The sequence below is a fragment of the Coenobita brevimanus genome, chromosome 105, assembly GCF_032717465.1.
Source record: "Coenobita brevimanus isolate Jiangsu-jjx chromosome 105, ASM3271746v2, whole genome shotgun sequence".
In the NCBI taxonomy this organism is placed as follows: domain Eukaryota; kingdom Metazoa; phylum Arthropoda; class Malacostraca; order Decapoda; family Coenobitidae; genus Coenobita; species Coenobita brevimanus.
In genome coordinates this window covers 28798645-28817578 of record NC_137058.1, presented here as the reverse complement: position 1 = coordinate 28817578, position 18934 = coordinate 28798645, and the positions used below count along the sequence as shown (strand labels likewise).

General features: G+C 45.3%; 1 protein-coding gene across 1 annotated transcript in view; it reads left to right on the top strand.

Annotated features, from left to right (window-relative positions):
• The first annotated feature begins 12924 nt into the window (after nucleotides 1-12924).
• LOC145416282 (lachesin-like) overlaps nucleotides 12925-18934 on the top strand; it is a 224343-nt gene continuing 218333 nt past the window's right edge. The window contains exons 1-2 of the mRNA XM_080285280.1: nucleotides 12925-12946; nucleotides 13707-13946. Of these exons, the coding sequence (XP_080141406.1) occupies nucleotides 12925-12946; nucleotides 13707-13946 (262 nt within the window). The remainder of the gene's footprint in view (nucleotides 12947-13706; nucleotides 13947-18934) is intronic.

Sequence of the window (18934 nt, the reverse complement as noted above, 5' to 3'; positions counted from 1 at the left end):
CAAGATGAAGAGAAAGAATGAGAACGTGAGAGAAGGAGTGAAAGGAAGGAAGAATGAAGGAAGAATGGAAGGAAGGAAGAATGAAGGAAGAATGGAAGGAAGCAAGAATGAAGGCAAAATGGAAGGACTGAATGTAAGAATGAGTGAACGAAGGATGGAAGAATGGAAGAATGAATAATGGAATGGATGAGGAATGGAAAGAGAGAGAGAGAGAGAGAGAGAGAGAGAGAGAGAATCAGGAAGGAATGAGAAATAAAACAAGTGAGACAGCGAAAGAGGAATTGGAGGGCTGCGGTGGAGGTGCAGGTGGAGGTGGAGGTGGAGATAAAGGTGGAGGTGGAGGTACAGGTGGAGGTGGAGGTACAAGTGGAGGTGGTGGTACAGCTGGAGGTGGAGAACAGGTGGAGGTGGAGGTACAGGTGGAGGTGGAGGTGGAGGCAGTGGTCAGTAATTAAGTGTCAGGTACACGAGTGGACATATCTCCTCTTATTGTTATCGTACTCTCTCTCTTCCTCGCTTTATCAATCTTCCTCTCTTCCTCTTCCTATCTTAATCTTTCTACGTCTCTATCTCTTTCTCCCTTCTTCACTATCTCTTTCGCTTTATCTCTGTTTATCTCCCTCATCGTCCTATCTCCCTGTTTCTCTCTCTTCCCCTTTCTCTTTCTCCCTCTTTATCTTACTCTTTTTCCATCTCCCTGTTTCTTTCTCCCTTTCTCTTCTTCCCATCTTTCTTTTTATGAATTAGAATGATTTTGTTTTTCTTTACTCCTGTTCCTACCTTTATCATGAATTTCTCTCTCTCTCTCTCAGGAAAAGACAGAAAAGAAAGGACACAGACAGAGGCAAAAAGAGAGCGAGAGGGGAAAGAAAAAAAATAACAAAAGAATAAGATACTGATGCAAAGGCAGGTAGGAGGCGGAAAATAATGAGAGAGAGAGAGAGAGAGAGAGAGAGAGAGAGAGAGAGAGAGAGAGAGAGAGAGAGAGAGTCTGTTGTTGTTTTAATCAACCACAGACACTCGACCACCAAAATTGGCATACCAAAGTTAGGAGGCCAACCCGTGTGACTTCTCTCCTCTTCTCCCCCCCCCCCCCCGTCTCTCTCTCTCTCTCTCTCTCTCTCTCACACACACACACACACACACACACACACCACATCTCCCCAACACAGTCCTTAATTAGCCCACATTTTCATCCCCATATTCCACACACCCACACCCACAAATCCACAACACAGCCTTGCTCCAATCATACTTCTGCCCTGATTTTACGCCTTCACTTCAATGTTGCTTTTTTCTGTCGCACACACAGGGACGACCAAACACAGTGCTTGTCCCTAACCGTGTCACTCGCTCACTCACTCACTTCCTTACTCACTCACTCACTCATTCACTCGCTAAATTACCATCCTGTACGCTTTTCTAGAATGGGGTCCAGCCCTTTTGGGAGGAGTGTTAAGAAAACGATATCTTGTGCAGTGGTGGACTTCCATCCGGACCTGGTTTCGGACCGGATGGGACCCCTAACGGTTAATCCCCAAGGTGGGTATAGCCCCTGGGTGTCTCTACCCAAACTGTGTGTGACGCCTCAACAATTTTTACCCTAGAAGCACGAAATTTTGCAAGACCACTCAGAACACACGATAATCATGGTGGGACCCCCGAGGGCCAACCCTAAGGGGTACGCTAGCAATGGACCCTGGCAAAGTCATCATGTGCTGCTATAGTTTTTAACCTAGACACAAAATGTTGCATAGTCGTATTGGTAGACGTTCTCCCACGGTACATTTTAGGAACGGAGGAACTCCCAAGGGCAGTCCGCCACGGGGGTAAGGGAGGTGACTGGAGTAGTCCCTAGGAGTCCAGGACAAAGCCACAATACACGCCCATTAAAATTAGCACAGTGGCAGGCCTCCACTTGGGCCAGATATTAGGCAGGCTGGGACTCCTGAGATCCTTCCCTCACGGGGGTGAGGGGGGGTTGAGGGGGTACCGACCTAAACCATTATGCACGGCTGTAGTTTTTCACCTAAGAACACAAAATTGTCAATACGGTTGCGATCCTCGAGGGCCACCCCTCAAGGGGGAAGGGGCGGTTTCCGCGGGGATCGGCCGCAGCTGTTAGGTATGGCCATAGTTTTTCTTTTTATCCAGGAATATGAAATTTTACGCAGCGGCAGAGCTTTACTCGGGCCAGGTTACAGGAAGGGAGGGACCAGCAACAGCCGCCCCCAGAGGAGCCAACGCCATAGTGGTTTATTTACTCAGTTACTTTTACCTACGAACACGAAACTTTGCACAGAAGTAGACCTTCACCCAGACCACAATTTGGCCAAGATCGGATCCCCGGGGGTCGGGTCTTCCTCCGTAAAGTATTATTTCTTACTTTTTACAATAATATAAGGTAGATGCTGCTACCAAACGTGTACTTTTCCATTTTTGTGTGATTAATTCCCGCTAAAACTGATGAGTTCTCTTCCATATTAGGGGAGACCTGTCGATATAACGGAATAGAGCACTCCTTCACTGTTAGAGATTATATCGTGAGTTTGTAGATGCATTCCACTATCATTTTCTCTCTCTCTCTCACGCACATATATACATCATTCCACGAACATCCCCTTCCCACAAACACACACATATCCAGAACACCCACACATCCTCTACCACATTGTCTCAAACCAATCACCTGTTATTTCTCTCGTACACCCACCTCCTTGCACACACTCACACACCCCACACACCCACCCTAACATACATACCGGTACATATATAGCACCCACAATCACACACCTACACTCATACCAACTCTCACACCCACCCACCCCACACCCACACCCGGTGACACACTCCCATATCAACACACACACACACACACACTTAACCACAGCCACATTCTCACATATACTTCTACACCCAAACACCCCCCTTCACACCCACACACCCACATTCACTTTCACACGCCCCACGTCCACAACACAACCCCGAAACCACCAGAACGCGACCCGGGTGTAACCAGGGGAGAGGGAGACCCAATATTCGTCTTTTGTTGGCCGACTAATGCTGAGGCGAGATGATAAAATGGGAGGGGGGGTTTTTCAATAAATGGATCCGTGTGTGTGTGTGTGTGTGTGTGTGTGTGTGTGTGTGTGTGTGTGTGTGTGTGTGTGTGTGTGTGTGTGTGTGTGTGTGTGTGTGTGTGTGTGTGTGTGTGTGGTTATGCCTAAGCACTGATGTATTTATGTGCGTTTGGGAATGTGTATGTACTGACTGTGTGTGTGTGTGTGTGTGTGTGTGTGTGTGTGTGTGTGTGTGTGTGTGTGTGTGTGTGTGTGTGTGTGTTTCACTTCCTTTACATTTCATTCACCCAACCTTTATAAATACCACTAGATTTTTCTCACTTCACCTTACCTCATCCTACCCACATTTCCAAAAGTGGTTAGAGACAGTAGGTTGTGCGAAAGGACGCGAGTTCGATCTCACGTTGGGGAAAGGAAACAGTTTATTTAAAGATCGATAGAATAAGCGTCACTGATCTTCCACAAAACATCTCCGCTTATACCCCAGCATGTATTCAATTTGGACGGTGGGCACTGGTGTCAAAGTGGTGATATGCGAAGGTGTTTGGCAGGACGGGAGGGCCTCTGGGAATGCACTATCCTATCTATGCCCAGAAATGTAATAATATCCTCATTCTCATCCACACTCTCCTAAATATCCTCATCCACATCCACAGCCTCACCCACGTCCACATCCACATAACACCAGTAGTATCCACATTCTCCTCTACTGCATTACTCATATCCACATCCACAGCTACATACACCCACATCCACATTTACCTCACCCACATCCACATCGACATCCTTTTCCACTTACATATGGACCCTCACAACCAAGTCCAAATCCACATCCATCCACATCCTCGTCTGCATCCAGTTACATACAGCCACATCGACATAATCCACACACACACACACACACACACACACACACACACACACACACACACATATATACACACACACACACACACACACACACACACACACACACACACACACACACCACTCTCTCCCTCTCACTACCTCCACTATCAACACCACCAAGCAATATTATTTTCTTATTAATATTTCTTAGTTTAATATAAAAAAAAAAAAGGGTAGAGACAAGACGAATTCCATATTTTTTCGATTTTTTCTTATATATCTTTTTCAAAATTCTTATTATTTTATTTATTTAATTATTTTTTGCTCTGCCGTAAAATTATTCTCTCTCAGATTAATTTTAATTCTGGGATTTTTTTCAATGATTAAATATTGCAGTTTTTTTTTTTTTGGCTTTCCGAAAATACACACACAGACATACACATACACACACACACACACACACACACACACACACACACACGCCAAAGCATCTTACACAGACATACACATGCACACATACAGAGACCTAGACATTGACGCACACAGAAACAAATCAACAGACACAGACAGACATGGTACTTACACACACACACACACACACACACACACACACACACAGACCATGGTACTTACACACACACACACACACACATACACACACACACACATACACACACACACAGACCATGGTACTTACACACACACACACACACACACACACACACACACACACACAGACCATGGTACTTACACACACACACACACACACACACACACACACACACACACACACACACACAAGCAATCAAATTCTTAACCCCTCCAATGCACACTACTTATATCTCGTCCTATACTCATTTCACCATAACTTGGCCCAGATTTTCCTTCATATCCAGCTGGGAAAGACAGTACGAAGGCTCAACATAAACTTCCCACAGCACTTCTTCGTGACTAGCATCCTATTCAAAAGTCTATAGCTACAGCCCAGCATTTTAGGAGAGGGGGGGGGGCAAAATTAGGCCAAGTTAGAGTGAAAAGGGTATAGAAAAAAAAAATTGTCCCCACGTCTGACAGAGTTGAAATAATTATGGCGATTTTTTTGGATTTGCAAAATTGGAATAGATTTGCGTGGGGGATTTTTTTCCCTAATGAAGTAAAATGAGAGAGAGAGAGAGAGAAAGAGCGAGAGAATTTAACTATGCAAAAATCGTGCAAATCTCTCTCTCTCTCTCTCTCTCTCTCTCTACCTATCTATCTGTCTGTCTCTCTGTCTAAATATCTATCTGTCTATCAATCTACCTCAAAATTCCTCCTTCTCCTTCTCCCTTCCTCTCTTTCTATCGTCATTTTTCCTCCTCCTCCTCGTTTCTCTCTCCCACCATTTACTTTCCTTCTCTACCCTCTCTCTCTCTCTCTCTCTCTCACACACACACACACACACATCTTCCTTCTCTCGTACTCTTCCTGCTTTACTATCCTTGTCTTTAACTAATAATTTTGCAATAACCCTCCCTATAACAGACACAGAGACCAACAGTTTGCTTTCCTTTGTATTCCTTTGCACTCCTTTGTACTCTCCCTCCCCGTTCCTCTCCCTCTCCCTCTTTCTTTCCTCTCCCTAAACCCTCAATCCCAACCTCTCCCTGTTTCCGTCAATCTCTCCTCTCCCTTTTTCCCTTCCCTTTCCCTCCCTCTTACATCCTTCACCTCCGATCTTCTCTCCTCCCCTCACTCCCCCTTTTCCCTCCTCTCCCCTCCCCTCCCCTCTCACCGACTTTTCCCCTCCTTCCTCCCTCCCCCTCCCCTTCCTCCTTCCCTCCCTCCCTCCCTCCCTCTATACGTTGTTCACTTTATTGCAAGCTGGTCTGACGGGAACACGACGGGTATTGAAGAATGTTGCTTATATGTTGCAAAAGGGGAGGGGAGGGGAGGGGAGGGGAGGGGAAGGGAAGGGAGGGGAGGGGAGGGGAGGGGGAGAATTGGAGGGAGGAGAGGGGAAGGGAAGGAGGAGAGGGGAAGGGAAGGAGGGGAGAGGAGGGAGTCAGAGAAATAGGGAGGAGTAGAGAGGAGGGGGAAGGGAAGGGGAGGCAAGAGGAGGGGAATGGAAGTGGAGAAATGGAGGGAGGAGAGGGGAAGGGAAGGATGGGAGAGGAGGGGAGAGGAGGGGAAGGAGAGAGGAGTAGGGAAGAGAAGGATGGGAGGGGAGGGGAGAGGAGGGGATGAAGGGGGGGAGTAGGGGAGAGAGGGATGAAAGGGGAGGGTGTAAGGGGGTGTAAGAGAGCAGAGAAGGGAGAGAAAGGAAGGAAGGTGAAGGTAAGAACAGGAGGGTGGGGAGGTGGAGGAGGGAGAGGCGGGGTGGGGAAGGAGCGAATGGGGATTATGAAAGGGGAAGAGGAGGGGTGAAAGACGGGAGGAAGTAAGAAGAGAAAGTAGGGGAGGAGAGGGAAGGGAGTGGGGAGGGGAGGGCGTGGGAAGGGGAGGGGAGGGGAGGGCGTGGGGAGGGGAGGGGAGGGGAGAGGGTGGGGAGAGGACAAGAGGGAAGGGTGTGGGGAGGGTTGGGGAGTGGAGGGCGTAGGGAGGGAAGGGGAGGAGAGGGCGTGGAGAGAGGAGAGAGGCCGGAGGACTTGGGAGGGGAGAGTGTGGGGAGGGGAGGGTTGGGGAGGGGATGTGAGGGAGAGACGGAGGTTATGAAGTAATGAGAGAGGGAAGGGAAGGGGGAATGGGAGGGGGAGGGGAATGGAAAGGAAGAAGGTTATGCGGGGTTGTATCACGGGAGAGAGAGAGAGAGAGAGAGAGTACAAAGGAAAGCAGGCAGAGGCAGGACGTAGGCCAAACAACCAAGGTCGGCAGAGTGGTTTAGATGCCAGGTGATTGTGACCATGGTGATTTAAATCCTCAATAACGCCACCCAATAACAACAAAATAGTTAGAACATCAAAGTTATTGCACAAAAAATATCGTGGGTTTATCTTCACAGGCAGGTAATAGTAAAATGAATATTCCTAATCTTCCCATCTCGAACACAGCAGCCAAAACAGACGCCATTACAGGGTTAGAGTATTTACCTTACTGAAGCGATGAATTCCAGTGTTTAGAGGTCACTGTCTGCCTCTCGCTGCCCCACACACCTCCCAGCAGGTGCCATCGTCCTTTCTGCCACTCCTCAGGGTCAGGGAATCAGAATAACCGGCATAAATTAAGAAAAACCTTCAGCACGTGTGACCCTCCTCGACACCACCGTCTCTCCCTCCCTTGGGCCATCGGCGTCTCATCTCGTCCATTGCGGGGTGTCAGATGTCGTGACCCGCCATATTTAAATCTCCATATAAACAACTAGATTTTACCCGCCTGACGCATCGTAGTAGATTAAATTGATGGCTACGGAATATAAATGATTTCAATTATGTAGGATTTTGACCCGACTGATGCTGAAGGAAGGAATTATTAATAATACGTGACAGTACTAATTTTTAAATTCCCAACTTGACTCGTCATCTCCCCCCCATCCCTCAGTTCACCCCCACCCCGCCTCCCTCCCTCCCCTATCTCCACAACCTCCCCCCCTTCCCCCATATCCCCCACCCCCACCACCCTGCCCTTCCCCCATGCCCCCCACCCCCCTCCCTCCCTCCCCTGTTTTCACTTCCTTTGTTTACGTCTCACGTGAACAGACCCGCCATTTTTAAATCTCCCTGAAACCAAATTACTGTTCTAGACCAATGACCGCTGAACACATACTAGAAAGTACTCAGACAGCGCATGCCTCCGCCAATGCCACTGCCGTTAAAAAGAATCCGGGTCTGGATCCGTGATGTGTGGAATACATAGGATCCGGATCCGCTCCTAAATATAAAAAACTGTTCCTTGGTCCATGGCCCACTCTTCCACAACATTTTCTTGAAATTCGCTGGGAACTTTTGGAGATATTATAGACAGGATCCGGATCCGGATCAAAACTTAATCAATTCTTTCTTGGCCCATGGCCCACCCTTCCACCAAATTTCATTGAAATTCACTGAGAACTTTTGCAGATGTCGTCTGGACAAACAGACAGACAGGCAAACATAGGTGAATACATAACCTCCTCCAATTTCGTTGCCAGAGGTAAAAATTATAGTATTTAAGATTTTGTCCTTAGACAAATTAAAAAAACACATATACGGCATAATTCTCTCTCTCTCTCTCTCTCTCTCTCTCTCTCTCTCTATATATATATATATATATATATATATATATATATATATTTGGAGAGAGAGAGAGGAGAGGTGATAGAAATGGGAGAGGAGGGTTGTAGGGGAAGAGAGAAGGAGTCATTATTTTGTGAGAGGGAGGGGTAAACGTGAGACCAGCGAGTTGATAGACAGATACAGAGACTGACAGACAGACAGATATAGACACGCACAAGAACACACAGACACAACAGGAGTAAGGAAGAGTGAAGGGAAATAAAAGGAGCGAACAGAAATGAAAAAAAAAGGAAGAAAGAGGAGGAAGGAGGGTACAAAGGAAAGCAAACAGCAACAGACCAGTTGGTCCTTTCGTGGCTGTTTGGTATAGGGAAGGTTGTAACTAACAAAACTATTCCACCAGTTAAGGACAAAGACAGAAATGTAGGAAGGCTCCCCCTCACCCACCAAACCCTCCAGCCGAAGCCGGCAGGAAATAGTGAGGATCACCTTGCAGCACAGGAAAACGGTCATGGAAATTTCATGGGAAAGAGGGAAATTATCTACCTGAAAATGACGCCAACAATACCTACCGATGTTGTTGTGCAGGTTACACCATCCGGGCTCTGGAAAAAAAAAAAAGTTTATGTACAGTATACAGAAGAGTTTTATTCCGGATTAAACATATTAAGCTGGGGGTTAGAAGACAGACAATTGTCCAAGTGACCCTTAAAGGTTAGTGCTGTATCACAGTTTACTACACTGGAGAGTAGTTTGTTCCTTATACTGTATTTACAACTCTATTAAAGAAGAAATGCTTAGCTTCATGCGACTGGAATCTCTTGTCAATTATTTTACGCCCACTACCTCTAATATAATTCGAGTGATCAACACTGAAGTATTTATCGACAGCCATATTATTGTGCCCTTTGAATATTTTAAATACCTGAATTAAATCTCCTCATAATCTGCATTTAGTTAGGGTAAGGAGATTCAGGGCTTCTAAACGCTCCTCGTATGGTTTGTTTCCCAATCTTGGTATTATTTTGGTCACCTGTCATTGTACTATTTCAAGTTTCTTTAATATTTTTTGTTTTTGCGGCGACAGGAACTGGACACAATACTCTAATTGTGGGTGGACAAGAGAATTACATAAGGTGAGGAAGATATCTAATTAACATTCGAACGCTCTACCAAAGAATTCGATGAATATGTTAGCTTTCTTAATAGCCTCCGTACACAGTTTGCTTGGTTTATGATCAATAATACTGTTATAATTCCTAAGTCTTTTTGATGACTGACATTATTTTCCTTAATACTGTTCTTGGTTTAACTGGCTTTTCCATTTCTATTTCCAATTGTTAGCACTTTGCATCTACTAATATTACAGTCCACCTGCCATGCCTGGGCCCAATTAAACAGTTGATTGACGTCACTCTGTATTGCCTGCCTCTGCAAAGATGTATCTGCTCTGTTACCAATCTTCGTATCATGAGGAAATTTGGTTATTTTACAAATTAAACCCTGATCTATACAATTTATGTATATTAAAAACAGAATAAGACCCAGTACTAAGCCCTATGGCACACTACTAGTAACATGTTTCCACTCTGATTCTTTACCATTCATTACGACTCTCTGTTTATGTTCTGTAAGCAAGTCTTCGATCCACCCGTGCACACTGCCTCTGAACCCATGTGCATTCAATTTTTGAAGCAGTCTTTTGTTGGGAACTTTATCAAATGCTTTTGGAAAATCCAGATATACAATGTCAACAGATCCGGTCTTATCTATATATTGAATATATCATAGAAGAAATCTAAGAATATCATAAGGCGAAAGTAATTATGTCAAAACATGTGTTGTGAATCTTTGATGTGATTATTTAGTTGTAAGTGTTTAACAAATTTATCTGAGAATAGTTTCCAACAACTTACACACCACTGAAGTTAAACTTATTGGTCGATCAGATTCTGGTTGTCTTTTTTTAATATCAGGGTTACCTTTGCTAGTTTCCATTCATGAGGCACCTTACTGTTTCTTAGTGATTTATTGAACAGCTCAGCTAATGGCTTTCATTTTCCACCCACTGCTTCATTTAGATTGCATGGAGATATTTTATCTGGCCCTGTGTTTCACTCACTTTAAGTTTACCGATGGCAAGTCAGACACCATTCTCGCTAACTGTCATGTCGCTAATTATGCAGGCCTCTTCTATGGTAACAGGAAAAGCTGTGGGAATGGAATCTGTATTTTCAACTGCAAATATGGATGCAAAGAAACTGTTGAGAATCTCAGCCATCTCTGTTTCATCTTCGGTATAGTCTCCATTACCTGTGACTAGAGGGCGAATTGTTGGTGATATTACCTTCTTGTTTCTGATAGAGCTGAAAAAATCTTTTGGATGGGGTTTACTGATACACGCAATGTGAGTTTCAAAGTTTAATTACTTGGCTTTATTATTATTATTTTTTTTTTTGACGAAGAGCATCATATTACTTTTTACTGCTTTGATTCTTTGTGATAATAAAAGTTTTGTGTGCAAGTTTTTTTTTAGCTGATAGGCAACGCTTCACTTCCGTATTCCACCATTTGGGTTTATCATTTTTAGCAGGCCGTCGGTTTCACATCGGAATACCTATAATGTTACTGATTTACTAAGAATTTCTGTGAATAACTTCCATGCTCCATTAATATCTACTGTTTGAAAAATGGGATTCCAGTCACAAGAACCAATTATTTTCTTTCATTTTTAAAACAATGCATGGTAGGTAGAGAGAAGGAGGAGGAGGAGGATGGAAAGGAGGAGGAGGGGATGGAAGGAGAAGGAGGAGGAAGAGGGAAATGTGAAGGAAGAGAGGAGGACGAAAGAGGAAGACGCGGGAAGACAACAGAGAGGAAAGAGGAGGGGAAGGGGGAGGGGAAGAGGGAGGGGAAATAAGACTATTAAGAGGATTAGGTGTAAGATAGGGGTTTAAAAAATAGGAGGGGGGGGGATCGAGAGAGAGAGAGAGAGAGAGAGAGAGAGAGAGAGAGAGAGAGAGAGAGAGATGGGAAAGGGAGGGGAATGGGAAAGTGTGGGAGGGGACTCTCTCTCTCTCTCTCTCTCTCTCTCTCTCTCTCTCTCCCCTTCATAAACTAGTCTTGTTAGTCCTTATGCACTCCCTACGGAGGGGCGATATTCTCCCTTCACCCTCCCTAGGGCAAGAAGGGAGGAAAAATAGGAGGGAAGGAAGGAGAGGAGGAGGAATAATAAGGAGAGAGGGAAGGGAGGAGAGGAGGAAGAAAGATGAGATGGGAGGGAAGGAAGGAGAGGAGGAAGAAAGATGAGATGGGAGGGAAGGAAGGAGAGGAGGAAGAAAGATGAGATGGGAGGGAAGGAAGGAGAGGAGGAAGAAAGATGAGATGGGAGGGAAGGAAGGAGAGGAGGAAGAAAGATGAGATGGGAGGGGAGAAGAGAGGAGTGGAAGACAGGGAGGAGGAGGAGGAGGAGGAAAGGATTAAAGTAACCGGAACAGAAGGAATGCAGAAAAAGGGAAGGAAGACAGGAGAACAAGGAGGGAAGAAGGGAGGGAGCGAAGGAGGAATATTGATAGAGACAACAGTATTAGGTTATATATAGGAAGGAAGGAAGGACGAGGGAAAGAGAAGGAGAAGAAGGAGGAGGAGGAAGAAAGGGAAGGAAAGAAGGAGAGATGGAAGGGAGGCAGAAGAAAGAAAGGGAAGGAGAGGAGGAAGGGAAGGAGAGAAAGGGAGATGGAAGGGAGAGAGAGAGAGAGAGGGAGAGGAGGAGGAGGAGTATTGACGTGAAGAGCGGTATTAGGTTATTGGCTAAGGTCTCATCCATTATTTATATCTTAATTAACAAGGGGACAACCAACACTACCTTCACAACAACAACAACAACAACAACATCAACGAAAACAACAACAACAACAACAGCTAACTACGAACTCATCCATTAGTAAATGTTAATAATAATAATAATAATAATAATAATAATAATAATAATAATAATAATAATAAATAATAATAATAATAAATAATAATAATAATAATAATAATAATAAATAATAATAATAATAATAAATAATGATAATAATAATAATATTAATAATAATAAATAATAATAATAATAATAATAATACAACTCAGGCTATACTCCTTTCACCTTACCTTGGCCAGATATTCTCTTTTTGCAGCTTATTTCACGTAGCTCAGTGGCAGCAAAAGAAAATGCTACGGTTCTACATCCATCCCACGGCACTTCTTCGTGACTAGCACCATTTTCCATCGCTAATCTAGTGTTACACCTCAGCATTTCAAGATGAAGTGATGGTAATTTTAGGCCAAGTAAGAGTGAAATGAGTATAGAAATGAGAGTATTACACAAGAGGCGACATGGTAAGGAAGAGGTTAACCCCTTGCATTAAGTGGTTTATTTTTGCTTCTCCTAGACGATTTGAATTATCTTACGGGGAGTGAAGGTCATCCCCTTCGAAATCTCTGTCTGTCTGTCTGTCTGTCTGTCTCTCTCTCTCTTTCTCTCTCTCTCTCTCTCACCAAAATCGTCTGGTAGCAGCACGAAAAAGAGAGAAAAAAGGCGTCCTCGGGCTGAAAGGGTCTCATTTCGATTTTCTTTATGCATCGCTCACTCTCTAAATCCATCGCTTATTTTTCCAGGTGCTATTTTTGAAGTGATCTGAAACACGAAACTTTGAGATCCTGAGCATACGATGAATTCTGAAACGACCGAAAGTCAGTGATGTGAAAGAGAGTTGATCACGTAAAAGAGAGAAGGAGAAAGAGAGGAAATGACATAGAATGAGATGAACCGGAAAAAAAGACAGAGTATTTAAAGAGAAATTAGACTGAGGGATATAAGTGATTAAAGAAAGAGAAAGAAGGAACAGGATAAGACTAGGAAATATTAAGAAAAACAGAAGAACAGGTGAAGACGCTGAGGCCACACCTGAAGGAGGCCAGGAAGAAGTCGAAATCCTTGCCATTTCAAAATAAACCAACATTTCCACAGGTGTGTTTAATTCTTCAAAAAAAAATACGGAAGAGGAAAATAAAGACAGGTGCGTCGTAAAGACAGAAAAAGACAAAACTATGAAAACTCAAATTGGATAGAAAAATAAGAACAGAGACATAAACCAAAAGATATATAAGAATACAGAACAAGCTCAAAAAACAGACAAGTGAATTAAAAAAAAAGAGAAAGAATATAATAAAATACCCATTAATAAAAGGGGGGTAACAAGCGAAGACAGAAAACTGGACAGTAAATTATTAGGTGGGGAAAAAAACTGACTTAAAATAATGATGAAAAAGAGAGTTACCACCTGTCTACTTCCCCACCTGTCTGTCTGTCCCCCGTCTCCCCATCAACCCCCGTCAACTGAACCACATCTACCAAGCGCAGGAATGCCCTACCACAACTACCACCACAGCTACCACAGCCAGAGGAGGGAGAGGAGGGACTGCACGTGGGTGACTGAGAGAGACTTTAACACACCACACTCCCTCTTACCCCACGCACCTGCTCCTCTCTCCTGCTGCTGCTGCTGCTGCTCCTACTCCTGCCCAGGCTTCCCCAGTACTCCAGCTAGCAGTAGGGATCTCAGGGGAACATCGGGAAGCAGTGTACTCAGCAGGAAAGACCAGAAAGCAGGGAAATCACAAGCAGGAGAGAGGGACTCCTTGAGAAACACGGGAAAAGCAGACAGCCTCGCGAAAGGAGCAGACAGCAGCGGCAGAAATGAGGCAGACAGGACCCTCAGCAGGAGCAGTGTGCCCCTGTTAGCTCGCCTGCTCATCTCCCTGCTGGCTGCATCTGCTGTCTCAGGTAAGGGGATTAAGATATTGTGTGTAGTGTTAAATCTCTCTTTTATGCTGTAGTGTTAAGAAGGTAAGAAGGAAGATGGAGAGAGCTGGCAAGAGAGAGAGAGAGAGAGAGAGAGAGAGAGAGAGAGAGAGAGAGAGAGAGAGAGAGAGAGAGAGAGAGAGAGAGAGAGAGAAGGGGAAAAATGGAAGGTAGTAAGCGAGGAAAGAGAAACGCCCATCCATCCATCCATCCATCCATCCATCCATCCAATCCTCATTTGCCGCATCTGTAGCGTATGATCTATGGGGTGGCTACTCAGTTCCGACATTCTAGGCAAGGGTGACCCGCCTCACGGTCCCCTGAGCGGCATTATGTGAACAGTAAATTTCAATCATCCCTCAGATACCAATCCTTACAAACTGAATCTGGTTGGGGCACCTTGACCCGCTAGCCCTTCAGGTGTCATTTGGTGATATGGTTACCACCCAGCGTAGTAAACGAGATCTTGAATTTGGCTCTTTATTATCTTGCTTTTGTTTTTTCTTAGAGGGAACAACCTTGCGGGCTCCTGGCCTTTGGTTCCTTCTTTCTTGCATTAAAAGAATAAAAAAAAAATTGTGCTTGTCAGCCACTGTAGAGTAACCCAAAGGCAGTACTACATCGAGTGCGTGGATGGTATGTTAATTTACTGCGTCAAACCTGCTAAGTCACTTCCTTCGACATCTACAGAACTGTGAGATAAGACACTCAGAACGTCTTAACTCGAGATGAAAAGGATTTAAGATGATAATAAGTGCTATAAGTGTGCTTGGTTTAACATTTCGAGATGGGGTCAGGATTCCGGGGGCTTGAATGGTGAATGAATGAGTGTATGGCCCATGTAGCCTGTGGGATGTTAGTGCTGCCCATTTTTTTTTTTTTTTTTTTTTTTTTTTTTTTTTTTTTTTCTCGCCCTCATCACTGGGTGGGAAAAGAGGTAGGGATGATGAATTATTATTATTATTATTATTATTATTATTATTACTACTACTAATACTACTACTACTACTACTCTTGATAGGGTGTATGTATGTATGTACAGACATCCATCCTTCTAATCCTTCACCACGACTAACAACACCTCTACACCCTACCTTCCCCCTTTTTCCCTTCCTCACCCCTCTTTCTCCCCTCTCCCGCCTTCCTCACTCCTCCTTTTCACCTCCCTCTCCCCTTCTCATCTCATCCTGCCCCTCTCATTCCCTCTTTTTACCTCCCCTTCTTTCACTCCCCTTTTTTACTCCCCTTCCCCCCTCGCTCCTTCAACCTGTTCCTCTCCCCTCTCACTCCCCTCTTCCACTCAGCCCCTCCCCCTTTCGTTTCACTCTCTCCCTCTCACCTCTTCCTCCTCCTCTCGCTTCCTCCCTCTCCAACCTCACCCTCATCTCACTTCCGCATCCCCTGTTTCCACCCCCTCTCCCCTTCCTTCCCCTCCTTCCATACCCTTCCCCTCCTCTCTCACTCCTCTCCCCCTCCCCTACTCCACACCTTCCCCTCCTCTCTCACTCCTCTCCCCCTTCCCTACTCCACACCTTCCCCTCCTCTCTCACTCCTCTCCCCCTCCCCTACTCCACACCTTCCCCTCCTCTCTCACTCCTTTCCCCCTCCCCTACTCCACACCTTCAACCCCCTTCCCCCGACCTCCACCGATGCAACAGGTAATCAGAGCACACACCTTCCCTAACCCCCCAGTCCTTCCCCCTCCCCTCCCCCTCGCTCACCTGGACAATAATAATCAGGTTAATGCAAAAGTTGACCCAATATTTATCTAATTAAGGGAATATTAAATTGCAATTGTTCCAGGACTAATTCACTCTAATCACCCTAGGAAGCTGAGTTTTATATATATTTTTGGAGCGATCATAAATTTACAGGTTTGTAACAATCTGAAGTTTGTTTGACCTAGTGTGACCTAGTGTGACCTAGTGTGACCTAATGTGACCTGATGTGATCTGTGGTGACCTAATGTGACCTAGTGTGAGCTGATGTGACCTAATGTGACCTAGTGTGAGCTAATGTGACCTAGTGTGACCTAATGTGACCTAGTGTGATGTGACCTAATGCGTCCCGTGACCTAACGTGACCTAGTGTGACACAATTTGACCTAATGTGTCCTAATGTGACCTACTGTGTCCTAATGTGACCTAACGTGACCCAGTGTTGCCTAATTTGTTTTTATGTGACCTAATGTGTCCTAGTGTGACCTAAAGCGACCTAATGTGATCTAATGTGTTCTGTGACCTAATGTGACAATGTGACTTGATGTGACCTAATGTGTCCTAATATGACCTAGTGTGACCTAATATGACCTCGTGCAATCTCAACTTGTTCTGCTACGAAACACCACGTTCTGCGGTGCTGCATCACAAGAGGCGATATTTTCTTGTCTTCTCTCCTTCGGCCGTCATAGTGTGTGTGTGTGTGTGTGTGTGTGTGTGTGTGTGTGTGTGTGTGTGTGTGTGTGTGTGTGTGTGTGTGTGTGTGTGTGTGTGTGTGTGTGTGTGTGTTCTTGTCTGTTAGCTTGTTTGTTTGTTTGTTTCTAGCGCACAAACACCTCTGTTTTCACGTAACTTCTTAATCACGGAAAGAATGGCGGTGCGGTATATAACATTTTGACGCGTGGTGTGTGGTTCGTTGAGAGCAGTGATAAGGAAAAGGGAAGTATGCATGGATGTTAAAAAAGAAAAAAAAAAAGAAGTCGCTGCATGATAGTACTGTGATACCAACTCTAACGTATGGAAGTGAAGCTTGGACCATGTTGGAGGGACACAAGTCAAGAGTGAGAGCAGTGGAAATGAGTTATTTGAGAGGAGCATGTGGAGTTACATGGAGAGACAGGCTGACCAATGAGGAAGTGAAGGAGCGTTGTGGTGTGGATGTGGATGTGATAGGAAGCGTTAGGAGAAATACTCTGAGGTGGTTTGGCCATGTGGAGAGGATGGAGAGTGAGAGACTAACGAGGAGTACATGTGAGTGAGGTGGAGGGGAGGAGAGGGAGGGGGAGGATGAGATGGAGGGATGGAATGGAGAGGTATAGGAGAGAGGGGTGTGTGAGCTGGGGGGAGGGTAGCGTAATGGCAGCAGACAAGGCGACATGGAGGTGATTTGTTTGTGGCCACCTCTTACGGAATTAAGGAGTATGGCTATGGATAAACAGATAGACAGATAGATAGAAAGATAGATAGACAGACAGGTAGATAGATAAATAGATAGACTGATAGCCAGACGTTATGCAGAGTATGACGATATTAGAATGATTTTTGTAACACGAATAAGGAGAGTAAGGTACAATAAGCAAAATAAGTCGCTTAGGAAAAGGTGTTAGGGAGCTTCCACACCCGAAGAAAATACGGGCATCAGTGTTGAGCGTAACTGTCTCCTACTCAGGGACCCAAACCAAGCTGGACGGAAATTGACAGAGGATGACGATAGTGTGTCCTCTCATATGCCGGCCAGTGATCAGTAATAATCTTTTAGTTTAACCCCATGATATTTATAGATTCTCTCTCTCTCTCTCTCTCTCTCTCTCTCTCTCACACACACATCAGAGACCTATGCATCCCCCTCACATTCCCTCTCCTCTCCCCACCACAATCTCTCCCCTTCCTCTCCCCTCCTCCCCACAACCTCTCCCCTCCTCCCCACAACCTCTCCCCTTCCTCTCCCCTCCTCCCCACAACCTCTCCCCTTCCTCTCCCCCTTCTCGCCCCCTCCTCCCCTCCACAAACCCCACAAAAACCCACAACTTATCCCAGAACAAAATCACTCCCACCACAATTTCAAAATCACCATTTTTATTCAGGGCAGGAGCTCACTAACTCAAGTCCAGTTGGGGTCTGGTTAGAATGGTGGTCCTAAACTACCCCCACCCACTTCGATTAGGAAGGAGTGGGGGTGTGGGAGGAGGTGGAGAGGGGGTGGAGAGGGGTGGGAGAGGGGGAAAGTGTGGGCGTATGGTGAGCGGAATGGGATGGCTGGGTTATTTGTGTGTGTGTGTGTGTGTGTGTGTGTGTGTGTGTGTGTGTGTGTGTGTGTGTGTGTGGGAAGGGAGTGAGGTATCAGAGAGACAGACAGACAGACAGAGACAGACACAGACAAGTAAGAAAGAGAGAGACCACGAGGGGAAAGAAGAGGAAGGAAGAGGTAGGGGAAAGAGGAGAGGGGACAGAGAGCAATGAAAGGGAAAGAATGAATAAAAAAAGAAAAAAGTCTGCTAATAAAACTGGATAAAATACCTGATACCAAAAGGGCTCGAGAAATTCCAAAGCCTGTGGTAGTCATATGTTGGGGAGAGGGGAGGGGAGAAGAGGGGAGGGGAAAGGGGAAGACAGGATAGGGAGGAGGATGAGAGAGAACAGAAAGGAGAGATGTGGGGAAGAGGGAGAAGGGAAAAAAAAAAAGATGAGAGGGGATTGAAAAGGATTTGAGAGAGATAAGAGGGACGGGGAGAAGAAGGGGAGAGAGGGAGGAAGGGTGAACGGCGGGGAGAGCAGGTGAGGGAAGGGGAAAGCAGAAAGGGGGAAGAACGGGGAGGGAGGGGGTAGGAAAGAAGAGGAAAATGGTGAGGGAAGGACAGGAAAGAGCAGAGGGACAGGAAAAAGGAAAGGCACTTGGAAAGGAAAAAAAAAGGATGACACGAGGAAAAGATAAGATGGGAAAGGGTGGTGATGGAAGTGGAAGGTAGGGGAGACGAAAAGGGGAGAAAGGGACGAAGCGTATGGATAGAAGGGAAAGGGGAGAGAGGGGAGAGAAAAGTGGGTAGGAGGGACAGAGGAGAAGGGAAAGGGAGGGGAGTAGGGATATAAAAAAAATATATAAACCGGTAGTAAAGAAGGAAGGGGAACTGTAGAAGGGAAACGAGGAGTACAAAGGCAGCACAGAAGAGAGTAAGTAACAGTAATCCATCAAGTTAGATACATAGCGATGCTGGTCTTTGGGTGTTCCGTGGCCACCCCTTACAGGATGATGAA